The sequence below is a fragment of the Aplidium turbinatum genome, chromosome 12 (genome assembly GCF_918807975.1).
Source record: "Aplidium turbinatum chromosome 12, kaAplTurb1.1, whole genome shotgun sequence".
In the NCBI taxonomy this organism is placed as follows: domain Eukaryota; kingdom Metazoa; phylum Chordata; class Ascidiacea; order Aplousobranchia; family Polyclinidae; genus Aplidium; species Aplidium turbinatum.
The window spans coordinates 25439896-25464468 of NC_137483.1; the positions used below are offsets into that span (position 1 = coordinate 25439896).

The 24573-nt window shown below is 38.4% G+C and overlaps 1 protein-coding gene across 1 annotated transcript in view; it reads left to right on the top strand.

Moving 5' to 3' along the window:
* The window catches only part of LOC145780902 (uncharacterized), a 47727-nt gene extending 25034 nt beyond the window's left edge, over positions 1-22693 (top strand). The window contains exons 5-9 of the mRNA XM_082592561.1: positions 5830-5882; positions 18842-18957; positions 19244-19356; positions 20409-20519; positions 20713-22693. Of these exons, the coding sequence (XP_082448687.1) occupies positions 5830-5882; positions 18842-18957; positions 19244-19356; positions 20409-20519; positions 20713-20868 (549 nt within the window). The 3' untranslated portion in view covers positions 20869-22693. The remainder of the gene's footprint in view (positions 1-5829; positions 5883-18841; positions 18958-19243; positions 19357-20408; positions 20520-20712) is intronic.
* Positions 22694-24573: the final 1880 nt, after the last annotated feature.

Consider the following 24573-nt stretch of genomic DNA (forward strand, 5'->3'; position numbering starts at 1 on the left):
TGTTTACGAACAATCAATTAGGGTAGCCTATATGCTAGAGATGTGCTAATTGTGCTTAAAGTCGTGCTGTACCTGTAGAGTGTAGACGAGCAGACAGAGTGTAGAGTCCCTGATTCAGAATGGCATTACAGTTTGTGAGCAGCGAAAAAGGAAAGCCATAACTTTTGTACAGTGGCCACCTTTATTACAAAGATTATAGTGCACTTAACGCACAAGGGCAAGAAACTACTTATTGGAAATGTGAGCATTTCAATAAGAAATGTCCTGCACGAGTAACAACTGCTATGGCAGCCATTGTACAATCCAGAGGTGAGCACAATCATGCTGGAGATGCTGGTCATGTCGAAGCAGCAAAGGTTATGGAAAATATTCGTTGTGCAGCAAAAGACAGTCGTGATGCCCCAAGTTACCTCGTCTCAGCAAAAACTATTGGACTCAGTCAAGCCACGGCAGCAAAACTGCCAAGTGTGCAGAGCATGAAAAGGGCAGTCACCCAAGTGCGATTGAAGGAAAATGCAGGCCCGGCAATCCCACATTCTCTCCGTGACATTGTGCTTCCAGTAGAGTACAAGCAAACGTTTGCTGGTGTAACATTCTTGGCCTATGATTCTGGGCCTGGAGATAACCGTATGGTCCTTTTTGACACTGAAAGAAATCTGCAGCTCCTTGCCCGTTCAAAGCACTGGTATGCTGACGGAACCTTCAAGACAGTGCCTTCAATGTTTGAACAGCTTTACACAATACACGGACCGAAGGAAAACACTTCAGTGCCTCTGGTGTATGCCCTGCTGGGGGACAAAAGGAGAGGGACATACATTCATCTGCTGCAAAAGATCAAGGAGTTGTTACCTGCTGTTGCTGTTCCAGAGACAATCATGACTGACTTTGAGATGGCCATGGTCAATGCAGTAAGCAGAGAGTACCCACTTTCAACTCACCGTGGCTGTTTCTTCCATTTGTGCCAGTGCATTTGGAGAAAGACGCAATCAAGTGGCCTGAAGGAGCAGTACGAGACAAGTGCAGAGTTTGCTCTGAGGCTGCGCATGTTGTCGTCTCTGGCCTTTGTGCCTATTGATGAAGTCAGCCGGGCCTTTGACATTCTCAATGATGGGAATGTATTACCAGATGTTGCTCAGCCCTCCAAAGAAGAAGGACCCCCTCCAAAGAAGAAGTACAAGGACAGTGCAGAAAGACTAACTAGAGTCGTCCGAACTTGGCGTCAAGACTTTCAAGATGATGAAATTTGTGATTACTTGCGTGGAATTGCACACAATACTTCATACTACACTTGGCTCGTGGACAATTTGTACAAAGTTACTCAAAGTAGTATTGGTAGTGTAAGCAAAGAATTGCTATACACAGACAATTATTGTTGTATTCCAATAAATAACAAAATATGCGCTTTTTCCTTGTGCTTGTTTGTTTGTGTCGTCGTAACTTGGTTATTCAGGAAAATTTGCATTACGCACCTTCATCGGAAATTGCAAGACAAACCTTGCTGTTGCGAAAAATTGTTCACGAACAATTCACCTATCACCTGTTTACGAACAATTCACCTATACGAAGAATTGATGTATACGGACAATTGCTTTACGAAGAATTGCTTTACGAAGAATTGATTTTACGAACAATTGTTTACGAAAAATTGCTTTACAAACAACTGTTTACGAACAATTCACCTATAACTGTGATAACTGTAGCTGTGGGAGTTCGTTGCGCAATGCGCAGCCTACTTACTCTGACATTGTTTAAGCTTGATGAGTTTATTACAACGAAAGGTGGAAATTAAATCACTAACTGATAGAACCAGCTTACTAAAAACAACCAAGTTACATGAGTTTTTTAACGTTTAGCAACGTAAAAACGATGCAAAATTATACATTTTTGGTACCTGGGTAGTCTGGTACTACGACAGTTTATCGAAACGACAGTTTATCAAACGACAATTAATCAAATGACAGTTTATCAAAACAACTGTTTATCAAAACAACAGTTTATCGAAACGACAGTTTATCGAAACGACTGTTCACCGAACGACAATTTATCGAACGACAGTTTATCGAAATCTTGCCCCTAACCATAACCCTGACCCCTAACCACAACCCCTAACTCCTAACCCCTTATCGTAACCCTAACCACTAACCCTTAACTCCTAACCCCTGAGTATTCCATTGCATATGTGCTTTGTCGTTCGATAAACTGTCGTTCGACGAACTGTCATTTCGATGAACTGTCGTTTCGATGAACTGTCGTTCGATAAACTGTCTTTCGATGAACTGTCGTTCGATGAACTGTCGTTCGATGAACTGTCGTTTGATAAATTGTCGTTCGATAAACTGTCGCGTCACGGGGTAGTCTTAGCCTGGCAAAAGCTTCTCAACCAAACGACAAGCGCCCTTAGGTGTAGGAACTTTAACATACTGATATCCAATTGAACGAACCCGAACCACGAACCATCAGATGTTAGGTTGTCCGTCCAATTGTGACCATTTCAGCATTCAGCCAGAGAGTTGATTATTACTTTAAACTTTTTTTGGTAATTACACAACAAACAAGAGCAATAGCAGTGGTGAGAAGTTGCATTTTTCCTTTGTTCCGAGAAACGCAACCTTGATGATGTCATGAACAGCGTAGCTTCTGATTGGTTGATGGTCCGTGGTTCAATGGGATATCAGTATGCTAAAGTGCCTACCGCCCTTAGGTTGCACATTACTTGTCGAATAGTTTTTGTATGACTACACTAATGACTTGGTTTACATTTTACATCTTATTATCAATTCTTCTATCGAGTCTTCTAAAGTTTGTTGATACACCACAGATTGACACATTCTTCTGCAACGGAGTTATACACTGACAGGTCCCACCTACTACACCGGGTGGCAAGCCAAGGGCAAACAAGAAGGTGGTTCGCTGTTTGGGGCTCGGTGCCACAGATACATGCAACTGGTCCCGTGTCATAGCCCCACTCCACCATTGCAGACTTAGTGCGTCCAAGACCGGTTCGGAGTCAGTTTAATGTTTTCCACTTTGACCAAGGAGCGTTTGCTCCTGGAGGGAGGGACTCTGATGGTGGGACCTTCATTTCAATGTATGATGGGTCATTTTCGAATTGTTGTTTCCATTGCTTAATGGCCATCATATATATCAATTATGGCTATCATTATTATCAATTATGATAGCCTATTTGGAGAGTTTGCACAAACCCTTCATTATTTTTTCAGAAACCCCAATTATGATGTAATGTTTCTAAAACCTACTATTGTGACACAACATTGAGTTGGGAATTGATTCTTGAATCTTCAAGTGCCAAGGACTTCCAAATCCGTCCATTGTCACTCATAATGATATGTAATATTGCCCCTTTGGCACCTAATGTTGCCCATTTGAAGTTTCCCTTGCTGCTCTATAAATTTCCAAATTTGGTTGGTTTTGTGGCGTATTTTGGAATTTATTTATTGTAAGCGCCAAACTTGAACACAACTAATTTTGAATTTTGGGGATTTTTGGTTTTAGACTAATTTGTCACTGTGTCAGTTGCGGTGGTGCCACGGCTTGTGTTTTAGCACAAGATCTTGTGGTTTTACTTTTGATCTCAATGTGCTCTTGTGCTTTAAGTTTTACCTTATTTGCATAAAACTATTAAAAAAAGCTGCCAATTGAAAGCTTGTTTTAATAGTTTTATGCAAATAAGGTAAAACTTAGCATTTGATATAATTACTTGCAAATACCAAAATTGCTTCTTTTTGTAACACTAAAGTATCGGCCAAAATATCTGTATCGGCTTAAAAAAGTGATATCGGTATCGGCCAAAATATTGGTATCGGTACATCTCTACTTAACAGAATTTGCCATCACTCTTCTTCCACAACACCACGTGGGTCAATTTTGCTCATTGTGATTTCCCCTTCCGTTCCACTTATTACAACCTTTGTCTTTTTCATGTTGACACGCATACCTTTACATTGAAGCGACTCCTTTCACTTCTCAAATTTCTCCCTCCAAGGTCTTCCATTGTGTCACTCAACAAAACCAAATCATCCGCGTACAGTATCTCCATCAATGAATCTTCTCTTGCACATTCGGTAATCACATTAATCACAATGGCAGAAATTATAGAAGTACAGTACACCCACCTTCATCGAAAACTCGTCTGAGAGGGCAGATCCAACTCGAACTCTTGCCCTTGCACCGTCATAAAGACTCATTGTTGCTTGCACGAGTGCCTCTGGTATTTTTTTCTCATTACCCATTCCACTCTTCTTGGAACTCTATCAAATGCCTTTTCCATGTCCACGAAGCAGATGTACAAGTTCTTTCCCTTGTCCCGATAATACTATTATTAAATTATGCTACTTACTTCACTTGACTAGCAGCTACCTTACAACTGAATTTGATAGTCTGTGCTTGCTGCCAACAAAGAGCAAAAGTCACCGCAAGTCTGTGTCACAAACCTTAAAAAGAAATCGTAATCATGCAATAGTTATCTATTGACCTTCACTTTGATGATGTGTGATTTATTGGGTTGCGGCTAATGCAATTCATTTATGTAAAACGTATATACGTGTATTATAACACCAGTGGAAAATACGCAAGAGAGTTTGTGGCCGCACAAAAGCGCATGTGGCCACCTTGATATAAATGCACAAAACATGTGTCATTACTTGAAAGCAACATTTATATTTGCCAGTAAATGTATAATTAATAATGTAATAATCAATTAATCATGTTTTATTTTGCGTCTATTGCAACAACACATTGAACACTGCGATTCAACAAGAAGCAGCGGAGGGACAGTTTGACATAATTAGTCTTTTAGTCAGCTGCTCCCCTTTGTTTTGGAATGCCATTAAGTGTCTTTGCCGAGACACAGCCGCGTACTCTGGAGCGGTGTCGAACACATGTCCTTTGAAACATTGCACTGGCGCTTTCATTGCTCGGCCACTTTTCAACATCAGTATACAATGAGAAGTGTTTTGAAAAAATTTTGTTATTAAGGTTATAAGTATTGGTATGATTGCCACATTTCGATTTTGAGCTTATTGTTGCATGTTTTTGTTTCGTCTAACTATCATTTAAATCCAAACAATTATTAACCTGATCCTTGCTACAAAAATTAGTGGGCAGCGCAATTTAGAAAAAATCTATGAGATTGCTGTCACATTTGAAAGCCAACTTTAATGATAGTCCAGTCCATGCCCCATTGCCGCCCACATGCACTTGTGCCAGTCAATTCTCAGCAGTAAATTTATCAACCTGAGTACATGAAATATTAATGCAATTTTAGACAAATAAACCGTTTGCATTTATACACAACCTGAATGCAGCCTTTTCTTATTCTAAAATCTTGTGGAAGATTTATGGTCATACACAGTGGAACATAATATAAACAGCAAATTTAAATTTCTAACTAAATTATCAGCAATTTCTTGGTCTGAGCTAAACTATGAGGAAGATTCTATATTTTTATAATTAAGCTCATTAATTTCTACATGACATACCCAAGTGTATATCTACTTTCATCCAGCATAAGAAATTGATCTCGTGTTTGCTTTTCTTATTTGTCAAAATTATGAGTATGCATATGCCGTCAATCTTCGTTATGGCTGTTACTTAAAAGATTTTTTTACAATCAAGGCATAATTAATTGTAGAATAGTCACACACTTGCCTGTCTTAAAACTTGTTTTTACAGCATAACCATTGTGCAAGTTTCATGTAGGAACGCACCATCATGATTCCAGTATTCCCATTTTATTTTATTTTTTAAAGGATTTGATTCAGCATCTTTTTTATTATGAACGCTATCAATTAATTATCAATGTGCTTTTAGGTTGCTGAGTTAGAATCAGTTCTCCCACGTGGTTCATCCGCTCTTGGAAGAAGGTAATTTTATGTTAGCTGGAATTTGCAAGGTTTCACTTGACACCATTAAAAGTGCAATATGTTAGACGTTAGTTTTGCCTCATTGTATCTTATTTCCATTTTCCATGCAAGCATTAAGACGTTTCAGATACATGGCCTGTGGTTGGTATAAATGTTTTCATCATTTCGACAGATTGAAAAAAGCAATTACACCTATTACCACCTATTACAATCCTACAGCAATTTGCACCTATTAATTAGTATTACCCATTGCTAACAATTTTGATCAGATAATAATCAAGTTCACACTTGAACCTTTTAAAAAACAATTTCTTAGAAGAAAATAAATCAATAGTTTTTTTTTCAAGTCTAAACCTTAAACCATTTGACCAGGTTAACACTCACAATAGTATTTCAAAAAAATTTTATTATAATTTATGTTGTGGAACCGTTTTTCTTCCAATAGGATTCATCAGCACAACTGGATCGAAACGAAAAAGTTACAGAAGATTACTATCTACATTTAAAGAAGCAAACCTTGCAGAGTTGCCAGATTCCACAAAATTACCCAGCCAAAAACACGTTTCAAACCAATCCCAAAAACAAACCATTTTTTTGCAAGTAGCCCAAAAAAGAGCCAAAGCATATAGGTATTTTAAACACACTTCAAATGACCAAACCTTGGAAAAACCGGTTTCGTTCACAAAATATCCCTTACTTTCTAAACACACACAAAAACTTGTCATTAGGAACTTCTTCGTTTTGTGTCACACGGCGTGGCCCAGGGCTGAAACTACGATCGTCTGCAAAAGTTAAGTTTTATTTATCATCTGCAGCCCGGTTTTTAGAAAACCAGTGATTAATGAACTCACCCAACCATGGTCTAACTAAGGGATGGAGTACTGATTCCCGAATGTCTGACTACCAAATATTGCGTTAATATTAACTTGCAATAGGCTATCTCACAAATGTTGATCGCAAAGGCATTGCTTTAAATGTATTTATATCAAAACTAACCATAACCAACAAAGCAGAGATTATGATATCTTTTTATAGATGAGAATAGAATATCTGCAACATCAACACTAAACAAGTAACATGTTCAAGAGGGTTTTAAAAAACATGCACCCAATAAATAAAGAGCCAAGAAATTTAAAAGAATACAATAAAAAATACCATCTGGCAACCTTGTGGTTTGCGAGGTTTGCTACATTTGCTAGGTTTGCTACGTTTGCGAGGTTTGCTAGGTTTGCGAAGTTTGCTACATTTAAAGACGGCCGATTTTCTGGTGACACGATACTTTTTCTCGATCCATGGCTTTTTTCTTCCTTCTATGATGCAAAAGCTTCACCAATTTTGTTGCTTTTGCCCGGCTATCTGCCCAGTTGCTATTGTTGTCAGTTTAACTCCATGTTCTGCAGATTGAGTGTGACTTGGATAATTTAGATGAAGAGGATGTTCCACAAATTGCTGAATGTTAATGCATGATTTGGTCAGAGGAGGTTTGTTTGTTTGTCGTATCCAGGCTTAGGCCTACACCGGTGGTTGAAGATTTAGCTTAAGTGGACAGGAAGGCAAGGAAGCCAATCTTCGTGTCCATCTTCACTCTTCAGGCATGCCTTTAAATGTCCTGCCAGAGACACATGCTCTTGAGCGGTGTTGAACCGGCGCCTTTTCGATTGCCGTTCCATGGCTCTCACCACTCGGCTATACAGCCGACAGGGGAGGTTCATTCAAGGGAATGATTCCTTTTTTTTTTGAGTAGTAGGATATTGTGGAGTACCCACTGCCATATATGGTTATCATTTCTGTACTGTATAAGATGTTGCCTCAAAATTTAATTTAGGAAGGTGAAACTCTTCACTGAAGAATTTTGTGATTGACTTTCATCATTGGTGGTGCGCCTAATCTTATAGATTAGTTTGACTGCATTAGCTTGTGATGGTTTTGTTATCATCGCCCATCCATGATTGTACTTTGATATTTGACTTGAACGTGACTTTTCCAATTATGTTTTGCAAGAAGCCTGATTTTTTTGTAAGGTGCATGTTGTAATTGGTATTTCATGGATAGGTAAACCCTCGTGATCCCAAAGTCAGCCAGCGGAATGGCCTAGTGGACCAATTTTGTCTGATTTTGTCTATAACAAAATTGGTCCACTGTGTCATTCTCACTGGCTGACTTTGGAATCACAAGCCGTTCCAGGGCTATGCAGTAGGGTGTTGCAAATTTTACAACCTATGTTGGAAGTATGATTGTAAGGTGGGAAATCTTCCAAAACCACACCAAAAAATTTTTTTTTTTTAAATATTGATATTTAGGGGTCCCACACTTACCCCGAAAAGTTCATTTTTGGTCGCAAATAGCAACATTTTTAAATTGTTGTGAAATCTACATTATAAATGATAGATATGTCATGTTACATATCATTTTTGTCAGAATTGAATGTAGAATGAGCTGCAATAAACAAAAATGAGATTTATAGGATTTTGAAAATTTTTAGACAAGTGATTAAAAGTAGATTTTTTTCTTATTTGGTAGAATAGGTTAGAGGCATTCCATTAATACAACAAATTAAAAAAAAAGTCCAATATTTCATAAAATACTTGGTTTAGACCAAAAACAATGCCATTTTTGGATTCTGCATCCTCAAAAATGGTGAAATAGACACTTCAACCATCTTTCTACCTTGAGTATAGCGTCTAAATCAAAAATTAGTTATGCGGATGAAGAGCACCACCTAGTGACGGCCCAAGTCTCTAACACGGCAACCGCTTACCTGATTTTGAAAAATAAATTTTTGATGGACTTGGGCTACAACATAATATTTAAACCATCTTATTCTACAACCTAGTGGTTGCATTGATTTGTTGTATTATAATGGAATGCCTCGTAAACAACATAAAATAAAAGGCCACTTAGACATAAAAAACAACTTTTGAGTGATTGTTAGCATGCAAGCCCTACATGCAACCACTCTTGGCCTCATATTAAAAGGTCAAGTAACACATCATATTAACCAGAATTTTGGCCACAATCTATTTGGAAATAAGCAAACTTTTTAGCACTAGAAAATTAGAAATGAAGTAAAAACTAACCATGGTAAAAGTTGTAAAAATTGTAGCTTACACAAACGAAATTTACGATCCAATGCAAAGCGAGTCCTAAGAAAGGTGTTAAAAACAAGTTTTATCAAGTGTCTCCAGTCTTCACAGTATTAATGACTTGCTTCTGACGTCATAGTGAAAACATAATATGCTCTAACTTTATTGTCTGTTGCTTTCATCTCAGCATCTGTCATATTATCGTCGCTGTTTTTGACCTTTCTGTTCTGAATGCATCTGGTCAAATTTCCTATCAACCTTTCAGTTGCCATTTGATTGTTTTTGAAAGACATCCAGTCGCCTGGTGAACCAACTGAAAGGCAAGGAGAGCACTGACTGGTAATGTCAAAGAATGCAGACAGTGGACGATTGGTTGAAAGTAGTTTTTCTGTATCAACTGATGCTGTCGCAATGTTTTTAACAGCTTCTGGAGTCATCACTTTACTTTTCGAAAAGCATGATAACGCAACAGTTTTAGGTGACAGCCATGCCACTGCATGCTTTGTAAAACAATTTTTAGTATGTTTTACAATGTCGGTTGATGAAGCTCGCAGCAAATCTCGATTCAGCAAAGTTAAAGCTGGTCCCACTACTGCACTCGGCCTGACATATATGGATAAAAACATGGGGGCATATACATCCAATATGAATTGACAGATACATTCAATGGCATTTAGTTGTGATTTTGTGATGTCAAAGGGTTTAAAGATCAGCATCCTTAGATATCCGTTTGCTTTGTTAACCACCTTGCTTGATGAAGTTGCTCTTGCTTTCTGAATAAGTACTTCGTTAGACATGATGGGACATTCATAAAACTATAGCATGATAGTGCCAATAAACATGCTTGATCATCTCTCAGTCTCATAACTTTGCTACTTTTGTGTTGCATACCAGCTATCAAAACTTCAAGACATTCTTGTATAACATGTTGTGCTTTCGCAGTTGGTTTAATCAATGGTTTCTGGATTTTGGAAGGGGTTAGGTAGTCTTTTGTAATCGTAGGAATCAAATTGTAAACACTGTCTTTCTCTAACTTGTCAGGAGCCTTAGTATTTCCATCATAAAAAGTTACAACTTTGTCTAAATACAGTTCAATCACATGGTACATACATTCAAGAACTATCACATCATGACCATACTCTTTGTTTATATGCAAAGCCAATCTTGGACAAATACCTTTCTTTGTTCCAGTATTTAAAGAAGTTGTGTCTGACATGATGCAAATGACAGTTTTCATAACATCTGGATTCTGGATGTATAATATCATAGAGTGCATTAAACAATTCTCTCCAGTGACATTTGTACTCTTCTTGAACGTTTTAAGAGCAACAAAAAAGGACCCATCAAAAAAGTTTGAAAGCACAGCTAATCTTTCTCTTCGAAATATTTTCTTACCATCAAAACAAAGTTGATGTAAAATATTATTCCGTAGTTAAATGTCTCCTTTGCTTAAAAGGCTCTTGCCCACTTGAACAGTTTTTCGATCAAATGTTGTATGGTGGCTTGTTGCATCACAATTTATAGAAGACTCAATATTACTCGCAGCACAATTGAGTAGGGCTTGTGATAGTCTGTATGAAGAAAGCTTTTTGCAATTAATGACACAGGCTTCTTTGTTGACAAGTCCCTTTGATCTTGAATTTGTTCCATAATCTTCATCATTTACAGACTGTGACAAACTGATTTCAGCATCTGATTCATCTGTGGCACTAACACTGCTAGCATTTGAGGTTACTTCATCATTGTCAGTAAGACTAACAGCTGATGTTGTAGGTTCATTTTGAGTGGTTTCTAGTCTTGGACGTTTGTTGTAACGTCTAGCGTTGTATGATGTTGTGACCGTATCAATTGATCCAATCACCATTTTTCTCTCAGTCCTTTGGTCTAGCAAGAATGACAGCTCTTTTGAAGGAATTCGTTTTTCATTGGGCCAGGAGCATTGCATTTTCCCATGATACCTGACTGGACTAGATAATGTACTGGGACTGGAAACCATTGTTAAATCACATTTGCAGGAAGAAATGTCAAATAATTTATCCATTCTAAGTCGAAAATCTTCGAGCTTGTTAAGATACGAGGGAGACTGAAGCCTTTCTTTGGGTTGAGACTGTATTGCTCTCAACCTACTCAGCAGTTCATTGACCATCTGATTCACACGTTTTTCAGTTACATATGGCAGTGAAGACTTTTTCCACAAACTAGTTACAGCAGGCACAATTTCCGAAACCGTTTCGTTAGTCGATGGCACAGCATTGTTTGCAGACTTTTGCATTTGGTTTTGTCGAGCTTGATAAAATCCACGAATCACATCACCATTGGTTGGCAACAAATTGCCTGGAATCTGGGATGGATATCCAACACATTCATGTATGTTACTAGAACTTCGAGTAGGCCTAACTAGTTTCGACATGTTCACAAATAAATCTGAAATAACATAATTTGCTCAGGCTCAACTGTGCCCTAGCTATTCACTTTCCTTTAGGAATTGATAACTGTAGTTTGCTAAGGCTCAACTGTGCCCTAGTTATTCACTTTCCTTTAGGAATTGATAACTGTGATCTTTTAACTATAATGCTTGACTGCTGGTTGCTCATCTAACAAACTTTGAATAGCCGACGTTCAATGTCATTGTTGTTGCATATTTAACCTAAAATTGTGCCATGTGTAAAAAAAAATTTTTAAACGTTTGAAAGTGAATGTTATTTTTACATCAGTTTATTCCTCATAAAATTCTGATTGCAGCAATATGTTGCATACCCTATTTAATCCAAAAAATACGTATTTAACTAAAATATTCAGATTTCACTAATCGCGAGCCCCCCCAAAGTTTCGGGATGAGCGTGGGACCCCTAAAATTTATTATTTTTTTGAAAAATTTTTTCTACCTTATATTTTGGCCATTTCCCACCTCCCATTTATATTTCCAAAGTTAAAGTCAAAACTTTTTTAAAAAATGCAACACCCTACTATGCAGCCAACGCAAAATATATTGTTGGCATTTATTGGAAAAGTTATATTAAGCTAAATATCAAAGTACTATCACGGATGGCGAACAATCTTTTTCAAGAAATGCAATTGAAAAAGAATCTATTCAATGGCAATGAAGTGCTCCTAGTCATTCAACAGAGTGTTCAATAAAATTGCTTTTTTGCTCATCCCGAAAATGTGCTTTTGGCAATGCTAGGCGATGATAACAAAACCATCACAAGCTAATGCAGTCAAACTAATCTCTAAGATTAGGCGCACCACCAATGATGAAAGTCAATCACAAAATTCTTCAGTGCAAGAGTTTCACCTTCCTAAATTAAAGTTTGAGGCAACATCTTATACAGTACAGAAATGATAACCATATATGGCAGTGGGTACTCCACAATATCCTACTACTCAAAAAAAAAAGGAATCATTTCCTTGAATGAACCTCCCCTGACCAAACCATGCATTAACATTAAGCAATTTGTGGAACATCCTTTTCACCAGAAAAATATCGTGTCACCAGAAAATCCAAGCAAACATAGATTCTATTGCGTGAAGTGCGATGTGCTGTTACTTCTTGGTCAATAAATTGGTAGTGCTTTCATCACTTTATCTTTTGCCTAACTCTCAGAAAAAAATCATATCATTTCATCGGTCAATTTAAAAAGCATTTACATTGATACTATAAAATGAATTAATAAAAAAGTTGTTCAAATCTTGAATTAATGCATGCAATTGTCTTCCTTTCTGAAAATCAATAAAAATGAATACCAACAACATATATCTAGCTCAAATAGTACTAATTTATCATTAGAAACGTGATTTAGGGGGCTCGACTTAAAAATGCTGTTGGGGCAGGGTCTAAACAGGGTCAGATTTCAAAATTTTTTTGGAGTTATTAATATTTTGGGCTAAGGCAAAATCTATCACCCAGGCAAGTTGAAATGAAAAAATTGCCTCAAAAGGGGCCACCCTAATGTATATGGGTAGACCTTTAACAGAAGGTTCCGAGGATAAGTTGTTACAGTTCCAAGACAATTCTTCATTGAGCAGCTTTTTATAATATTGCCCCTAATCTAATCATCATCCCTTAGGCTTATTCATTTCTCACATGTGACATCTTCATTTTCTTTTTTCATCTATTTAGCTAAGCGAAAGATTTGGTCACTTTTGAGATCTAAATTATTTAATTTTTCCTTAAATGCTGATTCTTTTGCTCGATGTATGATTTGTTTGGCTATACTTTTAGCTTCAATGTACTCTTGTTTCCTGCCTCCTTGATTGATAAGTCACATATCACAAGGTGATGTTGGAGGGCACATTCTTCTCCTGGGATCACTTTTATGTCCTTCACTCGTTTCAGGTCCTTTCTCCTCACAAGAATGTAGTCCACCTGCGTTTTAGCTCCATCAGACTCATAGGTTATCAGATGACTATCTCTCTTCCTGCAAACTGAGAGCAGTGACAAACTCAAGTAATCTTTATCCATATTTGTTGACATGTACCATAAGTACACCCGCCATGTACTTCTTCATAGCCTGCAGAAGCTTTCCCTACATGTCCATACCCGTTTCCGCTCGGGATTAGAAATTCTTTGTCTGGGATTTCATTGGCAGCCAACCTGAGTTGGTCATAGAAAGGGTCCTTGTTGGCATCACCGAGGGCCACTTGGGGTGTGTTAACTAACAAGAAGTTGAAAATATACCGTAGCTACCGACCACCAGCTTTGGTTAAATTTTCCTACTAGACAAACATTGAAAGTCAAAAACCTTCTCAATCCACTTCTCTGCAAGCAGAAAGTCGACACCTGCTGTGCCTTGACCTAACCAAAAGATCTTGTACCTCGTATTTTTCCCTTGTATCATGCGCGCTGAACCACCTTTCTATTGAGTTTCTTAAAGGCAGCAAGTCAATTTCTCTTCGAGACATTCTCTATCATTTCACTGGCTCTTCCTCTCATTGTTCCAACATTTAATGGAGCAATCCTGAACTTTGTTTGGGGGATTTTGGTAAATGATGATCTGAACAACCCACCTCCGCCTCTATTGTTCACGACACCAACAACTTCTAGGTTTCTGGTTCCGAGTTCATGTTAACTGTTTCCGTGCTTTGCCATATAATTTAGAGTGTTTTTTTACAGGTGGGGCGTCCTCCCTAGCACCTAACTAACTCAGTTATTTACAGCTGGCTAAAGTCACTGTTGTTGTTCGATGTGGTCGGTGGGTGTTAACACCTCATACACCCTTTGATTCAGCTCTATGCATGTGGGCACAGAGATAAACGTCATGCCTGGCAGCTGGCATATTATTTGTGAGGGATAGTTCCCTGGGATGCTGCTGTCTGGGACTCTGGGTACCAGAGTGTGTCCACACGCTGCTGGGTCATACCCTAGAGATTTTAAGAGGATTCCACTTTGAGCACACTACTGCATTACTGCACCAGCTACTACTGGCCGCAAAGCCAGGTTCCACAGGGAGACAGGACGAGAACCTGTGTCGTGTACTTGTAGTCTATGCCAACCCGTACACTTACGATGACCCGAGACTTCTCTGTAGGAGCCAGGTAGGGCTGAAGCGAGAATGCAGCAAAGGCTACCGCTACCATCTGGGACCTGGGTACTTCTGCAACAGTCTACAATGTAGAGTCTACATTGCAGACTGTTGACTGTTGTAGACTGTCTACATCAGGGGTCACCAAACTTTTTTCTCTGAGGGCCGGATTGCTGCGAGATTAACAGTTGCGAGCCGGATGCAAATTGTGAAAAGATATACAACTATTTAGAATCTCCTATGACTTGAATTGAGCACAATAAATAACAAAGTCAGTGGTAGAATAGCAAAGTTGTGATGAAAATCGAAAGGTTGCTGGAAAAGTTATCCCCTGCTGTGATACACTACAGAGCATCATGCTCTTAAAAACATTACATCTTTCCAAATTTGTCCAAGGCTGTCCCCATTTGTGGTGGCCTAATGATAAACAGCAGGGTCATTCCATGTCAACTCAATAGGTTTTTGGAAAAGTGCAAGCTCAACCCTATTAGATTTTCTTGAAATTCACACTAAAGTTTCATATTGATGTATAATGAACACAAAAAAAATTTCAGCTCATTATCTCAAGACGTTTAGAAATTACAGCCCTTCAAAGTCACCAAGGTCCCTCAAAATGCCTTCGCATGTTAATTTTCCTCCATGTTTGGGTCTTCACAACTTTTCATGTAAAGCATTTACAAATCTGAAATTTGGTATTCTGATTAAGAAGCAGCCCTAGTTTTCATATCTACCATCAAAATTGCTAATTTTAAATTAGTTTTAGATATAGAACCTTTCAAAAATTGAAATAATTTACATTTGAAAAAATTACATCAATTTTTGATGTCCGCTAACTCCCAAACCAATAGTCCCAGAACTACCATTTTGCATATCATTATTCTATACTAGTTGGTAATTAATCCCCATGAGACTGACACCAAACAAATGTGAAATTATTGAAGTTTGGAGGGTGCAAAGATGAAGTCCGAGCAAAAAGCTCAAAATGCACCATCTTGTGGTTAATATTTGACCCTGTGGACAGTCATTCAGGAAGGTGAAACTTTCAGAAAAAAATATTCTTTGCCTAAGCTATAAACAGTTCAAGTTTCAAATATGTAACCCAACTCCTTCAATAGTAAATGCAGCTGTGAAATCATGAGCTTGACCATCATATGCAAAAGTCTCGGGGGTGTGAGGTAGTGTGGCTTACTTGGCAAAAATAAAAACGTTTTGAATTTTGCTGAGGACACCCTTTTAAATGGTGAGGTTGTCAGAAAAAATAACTCCTGCAAAACATTTTTGAAATTGATTTAGAGGTGGCCCTATACCCCTGAAGTTCTGCGCCCTCCCCCAAAATACCAAATCTTCATATCTCAAAAACTGCTGGAGCTAGAGATACAGTTTTTGTGTCAAAAGATTCAGAAAACATGATTTCCTATCTGCTTTCTGGACAGTGATTGTGCCTATTTTGAGTAGAAAAGCAGTTATTTCAAAATAACCTGTTTTGGGTATTCTAGCACAAAACAGCGCTGAACCGGGCCTGGCCGGGGATGTCCTGAGACAAATATATCCTGTACGGTACACTTATGGAGTTATTTTATTTTGCTGTGCAATATTCTTTGCCTCATACTGTTGCATGTGCTTTGCTAACTACAGTACCATACTTGCTTTGTTGTGTTAGTGCTGCTTTATTTTACTGTTACCAACTCAATGCGCTATTGAGCAAGGCATTTAAAGATGATTATGCTCAAACACGGAAAAGTCAAGCTATCTACCCGTTGTGATGGTTATGCTATTGCTATGACCTTAAAAAGTCAACAGCAAATAGCAGAGATTCGCAAAAACGCAAAAAGAGAAAACATGAAACAACACAACTCTCCTGTTTTGACTTAGTTATTGCTGTGAGTTGTGACCTACTACTGATTCATTTGTTTTTTTCTTTGTTTTCTTGCTTGTTTAGTTTCATTTTTATCTTGAAACTAACCAGTTATATCATACAAGTTAGTTTATGAACTTTGTGTGCATTGAATAGCTTGGACCACAATACTTGTTCAGCGCTGTTTTGTGTTAGAATACCCAAAACAGGTTTTTTAAAATAACTGCTTTTCTACTAAAGATAAGCGCAATCACTGTTCAGAAAGCAGATAGGAAATCATGTTTACTGAATCTTTTAACACAAAAACTGTATCTCTAGCTCCAGCAGTTTTTGAGATATAAAGATTTGGTATTTTGGGGAAGGGCACAGAACTTCAGGGGTATATGGCCACCCCTAAATCAATTTCAAATTCAAAAATGTTTTGCATGAGTTATTTTTTCTGACAACCTCACCATTTAAAAGGGTGTCCTCAGCAAAATTCAAAAATTTTTCATTTTTGCCAAGTAAGCCACACTACCTCACACCCCCGAGACTTTGCATGTGATGGTCGATCTCATGATTTCACAGCTGCATTTACTATTGAAGGAGTTGGGTTACAGATTTGAACCTTGAACTGTTTATAGCTTAGGCAAAGAATATTTTTTCTGAAAGTTTCAACTTCCTGAATGACTGTCCACAGGGTCACATATTAACCACAAGATGGTGCATTTTGAGCTTTTTGCTCAGGCTTCATTTTTGCACCCTCCAAACTTCAATAATTTCACATTTGTTTGGTGTCAGTCTCATGGGGATTAATTACCAACTAGTATAGAATAATGATATGGCCGGATGAAATCAGTTCACGGGCTGGTTCGGCCCGTGCGCCGTAGTTTGGTGACCCCTGGCCTACATCATACCATGTTCTAAACCAGTGGTTCTCAACGGGGGCGGCACCGCCCCCGTTGAGGGTCGTTTTGATTATTAGGGCGGTATGATTATCTTGGCTTGAGGGGGGGGTTTTGATTATTAGAGGGCATTCTGGTATAACCCATTTTACCGACTAGCGTAACGATTTCGTCGCATCATTGTCTGGATAATCTAGGCTAACTACATGCACGCACAATAGCAAAACAATTTCTCCTACACCATCGTCGTATTTGATTGACCAACCGTTTTGTTTACAAACGCTATCTATTTAAAATTTAAATATCAGTAATTTTCCAGTATATCACAAAATCTGGTGAGTTTCATTATGACATAACCACTACTACCAGTATACTGTTTTCATGCTCGCAAATATATATTTGTTTTTCGTAATTAATCGTTTTTGTTGGGGGGGCGGTAAAATTTCGCCAGTTTAAAGAGGGGCATTTGGCCATAAATGGTTGAGAAACACTGTTCTAAACTGATACCACTGTTCTAAACTAAAGTTTACATGATAACATTTACATGATTACGTTTACATGCTTACATTTACATGATTACATTTACATGATTACGTTTACATGCTTACATTTACATGATTACGTTTGCATGATTACGTTTACATGCTTACATTTACATGCTTACATTTACATGATTACGTTTACATGCTTACGTTTACATGATTACGTTTACATGCTTACATTTACATGATTACGTTTACATGATTACATTTACATAATAACGTTTACATGTGAACGCATAGTGTGCGTTATGCGTTGCGTTCCCACGAACACTAACGTTTACATGCTTACATTTACATGATTACATTGACATGATTACATTTACATGATTACGTTTACATGATTACGTTTACATGCTTACATTTACATGACTACGTTTACATCCTTACATTTACATGATTACGTTTACATGATTACGTTTACATGATTACGTTTACATGATTACGTTGACTTGATTACATTTACATGATTACGTTTACATGCTTACATTTACATGATTACATTTACATGATTACATGTACATGATTACGTTTACATGATTACATTTACATGCTTACATTTACATGCTTACGTTTACATGCTTACATTTACATGATTGCATGTACATGATTACGTTTACATGCTTACGTTTACATGATTACATTTACATAATTACATGTACATGATTACATGTACATGATTACATGTACATGATTACATGTACATGATTACATGTACATGGTTACATGTACATGATTACGTTTACATGATTACGATTACATGCTTACATTTACAAGATTACATTTACATGGTTACGTTTACATGATTACATTTACTTACATGTTCTAAACTGAGCATAACCCCTGTGGTTGCAGTCACAACATGCATGCGCGTCTTGCGAGATTTTTTAAAAGAACTGGAGTGTCTTTGTGGCGAAGTTTTTCCAGGCAACGGTTTCAATTTTGCAAAAAAAAATTCTGGTGTTAAAGCTAGACCTATGCTAAGGTGTATGACTATGTCTTTTGAACATGCATGGAAAGATTCATATTCAACTGTCAAGCTTTGGTGCATGTCATTTCTATTATTGCTTCAATAGTGTGGAAAGCGAAAAAGTTGGTGAGGAGCTCGCGGTCGCTCGTCCACGTTCTCTCCTTTTCAATCAAGCAACTCATGACAAGGTTGAAAAGCAAATCAAAGGAGCAGCCGTCGAAGGTCACCAATTGATTTTACAAACTGTTTTGACTGTGGTGGTGTATCGGTATGCGCCGTTGATATTAATTTTGGTAACATTTCGCTGCACACAGTGTTGGTCTTCACTCTGTCCATCTCAGTGACTGGGTCTGCATTCGTGATTCAAAGCCACTACGAGTGCGCAAAACTGCCAGGATTAAGCTCTGGGAGAAGCTTTTCCAGTCCGAGGATAAAAATTCAATCAACAAAGTTTTTTTTTCATCGGTTTTGTAAAGGTTGGTTTGTTTAACTCCACAAATTGTTGCAGATCTCCCCCACATCATTCCTGTCTCCGGGTACTTCTGTGACCTTTGTTGCGACTTCTTTTTCGACTCGGAATCTACTTTCCAACACTGTAGCTCACAAGACCACGTTGAGAAGGTGGTTGTGCTTACTAATGCCCTTTTGTTGGTTTGATCTGTCAACTATGTTTTTTGGGGTAGATTTGATTTTGTATATTTCTCACAGGACACATCACAAATCAATGGACTAAACATACCACACACAAACCAGTTTAAATATGTTGGATCACAAATTGAAAGACTTGCCTCAGACATTCAAGATCGACTACACAAAGCATGTACAGTAATAGCAAATTTACACAATATAGGGAACAGTAGCCTACTTTGTCATTATCTTTAAAACTGAAATTATATCAAATGCTTGTTCTTCTCGTTTTTACATAAGCCTGTGAAACACGAAAACCAACATTGAAACTTTAATACCATTAACACATTCCACACACAATCCTTAAAAAGAGTTTTCACAATTTCATGGACTGAACACAATGACTTGTTGTATGGTGCTGTAGGAGAAACTTCCCTGCTGCTTCACCAGGTCAACAAACGTGAACTTTTCTGGTTGGGACATAGAATACGACATCCAATAATTTCAGTTTATAATAAAACTCTCCTAATGAATATCGGCGGTGGGATGGCGCAGCGGATAAGGCGCTCGCTTTCCAGTCATGCAATCCTGGCTTGACTCCCGGCTTAAGCTGGTTGTTGAAAAACACCGCTCACCTCTACCCAGGGTGTAACAAATTGGGTGGGCGTAGTTGCTGAAGGAAAGGCGGCCGAGAGAAAGGAACTGGCCACCCTACTCTCGTTAGTGCCAAAGGCTTAGTCTAATGAGAACCTTATCTTCTCGTTCCCCGATGCTTGGATCAAGTATGGGACTCACCTTTACCTTTTAATGAATATCAAAATTGATCAAAGGCAAATGAAATCAAGGAAAACCAGCAGAAACATTGATGCGAATGGTTCGATCTCTTACAGAGCACAGTCCGAAAGAACTGCGGCAGTTGGCTGAAAATCGCCAATTCTGGAAACTTTTGCTGACGCTATTTTGCATCAAACTGGTGTGAAATAAACTAATTACTATTATTGTCCAATGTAAATAGAACTGAATTCTGATAAATGGCTGTGTTTCAGTCGAAAGCCAGCAGAAAACTGGAAAGCGCCTCCAACACGTCGCCTGCTAATAGAGCTAATCTTTCAGTCAATAGCGATGAAGAAAACGTGGTTCACAGAAAGAAAAAAGAGGCAAGACATTGTCGTTGATGCATCATGTGTTTGGTTCCCAACGATGACGTATTTAGCCCGGAGGCCATTGGCATCCAGTGTCTTTGATTTTTTGTGTTTAGTTCGAGTTACTTGCTTTCAAACAGTTGAGCTTGTTCGATTACGTGTTGCTCTGCATCAACCTTGCTCCACCTGACCTCATACTTTTTAACAGAAACAACAGAGCGTGCGTAAGTCCGCTTTCCTCCACCCCAGGATTGCCCCACACAAAAACGCTAGGAAGAGCACCAGACCTGCTACACGCAACTCTTCGGCTCCGAAAGAAAAGAAGCCATTCAATTGGAATTTTGTTATTCCAAAGCGGAAGTGACGTGGTAGATGTGACTGAGGATTGAATGTTAAACCTTGTTGAAAGCATCGACCGCTTGGTGGCGCTAAATAGGTACCAACTTGAGATGAGAGCGCGTCGCTGTTGCTAGAGTCCATCGTGGTCTTGACTTTGAGGTTGCACGAGCATTTGCTGTCGCTTGGTGCCAAAAATTGGTAATTTTAACGGCACGCCACCAAGTCAGCCTTGTCTCCAATGAATGTTCGTTAAAAGTATGTTATTGAAAATCAATGTAGGCTATTTCTCCACCCTGAGAAAGCGGAGGATGAAAATTCAAACCAACGACCAATATGTAATTGTGTTCTGGAATACAGCGTTCGCCGAAGTTTTACTAAAATAATGTGAAAGAGCGTAAAGGCCACCACGGCAATGCAACATTATTAAGACCCCGATCGAACGAAGACGCCATATTCGAATTTCACCCTTGCTTGCATGGGGTCATCTGCGGTGCACATCCATGCTGTTCGAGCTCGAATCGAACTTCCATTGTTACAACACGATGTAACAGTGATGTAAAACAGACACAAATAAAAAAGTCATATGATGATTTGTTGGCATGAAGTAGATTTATTAAGCCCAAGCCACCAACTAAGTTAAGCTTAATTTTCATCAGAGTAAATGATGAAAAGTATGATGCTATAATGTAGAGAAAGGTAGGATGTCCTTTGCTTAAAGCTCAACATGTATAGCCAATAGCCATGGAACAGATGGTTTTTGACATTGTTTTAAACTAAAGCGATGAAACGGCAAACCTTTTATATCGTGTGAAATGTCACCCCACACTTGCACACATAACAAATGGAGTGTTTTTTGCCAAAGTTTGTTTCAAATCTGGGTAGAAAAACTTTGCTTTAACCTTATGTCTCTTACCATATACGTCATCAAGCTTAACAAAGCAGCCAGAAAAACAAGCTGGAAATAAACTGTTTTCATATTTTAACACGAACTGTGCATATACCCAAGATCACTTATAATACTTAGAACTTGTTGCACAAGCAGGATGTCGAGGTTTTTCTCCAACAAATTTGCTCCAACAAATTTGTTTTGAATGGCCTCCACATTGCGTAGTCATTTCGTTGGCCCCAAGTCATTATAGAATATTGAAGTAATGAAAAGTAAATTAATGGTAATGTGGAAAATGAGTCATAGTAGCCTATCTGATGTTACAAACAATGCCAGACACTTTACTCCAGTTACTGCAAAGATTAGAGATACAAGCATTCCAGTTCAATTTGTGCTTCATCGTTACTCCCGCGATGAAATTAGGAGAAGAGGATATAAAATCAAGAGTGATTAATAAAAGTATCTATAGTGTACAATTCCTATGCTGCCTACTTGAATACCGCTTTATTTGCCGAGTTCAAATGCTTTGATTGGCTACTTGTTTTCAAGCTAAAGAGTAGCATGCGGTGTGTGAAATATCTGGCATAGAAAAACGTTCACATTGATGATGCTCAACTGTTCGATCAATACTAAAGCTTGTGCGAAGGCTGCTTGAAATTGATGCTATCGCTTTTTCTAAAATAATTGCACATGGGCAATAAACAGTATGTTTTAAACATTGCAGAACCGTAGAGTTTCATGAACAGAAATCGCACAATTCTTGGTCTGCATTATTGCTCACAATGGAAATGTACAACGCATTTTTTCTAGTGCAAGAAAGAGACAGTCGTTAGTTAGGTCCGTTTCTGGCAGTTAATCGTTGTGTACAATTTCAATCATATTTTGCGTGAGTAATTTTTAAACTCGTCAATAGCTGATCTTAATTGATAAAGGTCAAGGGATCGGAAAAATAAGTTTGCTTCGTTTTTCAGCTATAATTATTGCTGCATAGGCCTTTCAGTATCAAGATGTAAAAAAATCTTCACACGTAACATTCTACTTACATTTTACTTGCTGGCAAAACTTGTCTTTATGCGCTATGAAAATCAAAGATATGAGTAGCCATAAACAGCCTGATTTAGATAAAGAGGAATGCTTAGACCTCTACCCATAAAGCCATAACCATAAAGATGAGCATTTCAAGCAAACCACTGGTGCCATAGTGAATTGGTGATGAAGAAATACACACACAAGTGACTAAAACTCAGCGAAGCCAAAATTGTTGTCGCAGCTTTCCATCCACACAATTGGGAAGCTGATCGTAAGCTACATGTCTAGAACAATGGAAAATCTGTCCTTCTGCTCCGAACCAAAATATCTTGGGGTGACATTAGAATATCGCCACTATTTGGTGTCACTACGCAAGAAACTGACGCGCCTTACGCTACTCATGCTCCTGGCAGGCTCCAATTGGATAGTGAGGGCTGACACGTTGTGTATCGTACCTAATTCTAAGGAATTTTTATCACTGCACATTTTCTTAGAAATCAGTTACATAATGGCATGAAAACTATGAAACTGCAAACTTAAGCAAAAGCAACTTTTCCAGTTACCTCGCTCTTGGTTTTGCTTACTATGCATCACCATGGGAGTAGCCAGGGTGGAAGGGCATGGCCTCTTCCAAATTTGAACTGGAAATAGCTATATTTCTAGCATATACGAGCGGTTGGTCTTTAACCCGTTATGTGCGTAATTAATTTTTCTCAACTCGAGTTACTGTGCGCATTTAATTAGCGACTTCCAGCATTTTTGTCACGTTATTAGCCTACTTGATAGAGTATTGAGGAGTCCCAGCGCCACAAGCATTTGTTTGGTACTTTTTGCTTCTTTTTGACCATTTCGAAGTCAATATTGGACTATTGTTTTCTGATGTAATCGATTTAAATTTCTGATGCAGCATTATCACTACATTTTTTCTTGTATTCATGCTACACTCGACTGCCGAGATACACATGTTTTTGGGAAAAGTCTTGATGGCTAGTGTGGAGGCTACACCGGTATGGTTAGCGAAACACAATGCTCGCTGTTCGATAATGAGTAGTCAGGTAGTGCTGACGTCAGGAAGATCGCTCCTTCTCAACTGTGCACATCCTTGGCGACAGTTAGTTTAGTTGTTTTCTTTCCACTAAGGTAAGAAATTTAATTGACTGTCAAAATCAGCGGTTGAGAACAATGTGGCATGAATTAATGGTGCGATACTGAGGAGTCCAAGCTCATGGGCGAAACACGTGTGTATCTCTGAATTCATGCTACACTCGACCACCGAGATACACATGCATTATTTCTGTCACACTGCAATTGTCATAACTATGTTCCTCGGTTTCTTAATAGCGTCGTTTAGACAAAGCGAATAGAGGAAAGCGAAATTAAAAGTTCCATGATTAGCTGGCGATTACGAAAACGACAAAAGTCTCACGCACAGCAAGAGCGACTGTCTCGGACGACAATTGTTATCATACGCGCTTAACAGGTTAATATAGGCTACCAGTTCGATACAGTGTTAGTGTGTTACTCCAGCTAACCTACATCGCACATCACTTATGGTTTTACTACTCCACTATGATTTTCGACATTGAAAAAGTATTGTGTCTTATTAACCTTTCCACTGCAGCCCTTGACGGAATGGGAGTGTTGTGTTTTAAAAACAGTTTTTCATCGGTCCGCTTGTGAATCTGGATCCGCTTAGCTTGGGCTCAGGGTCCGCTTCCAAATACTCCTGTAACAGATTTAACGCACATTGTTTTCTCTTGGTTTTGGCGTAAAGTGGTGCAAAAAAGTCCTCTGTGGCTCTACCACCATCCATTT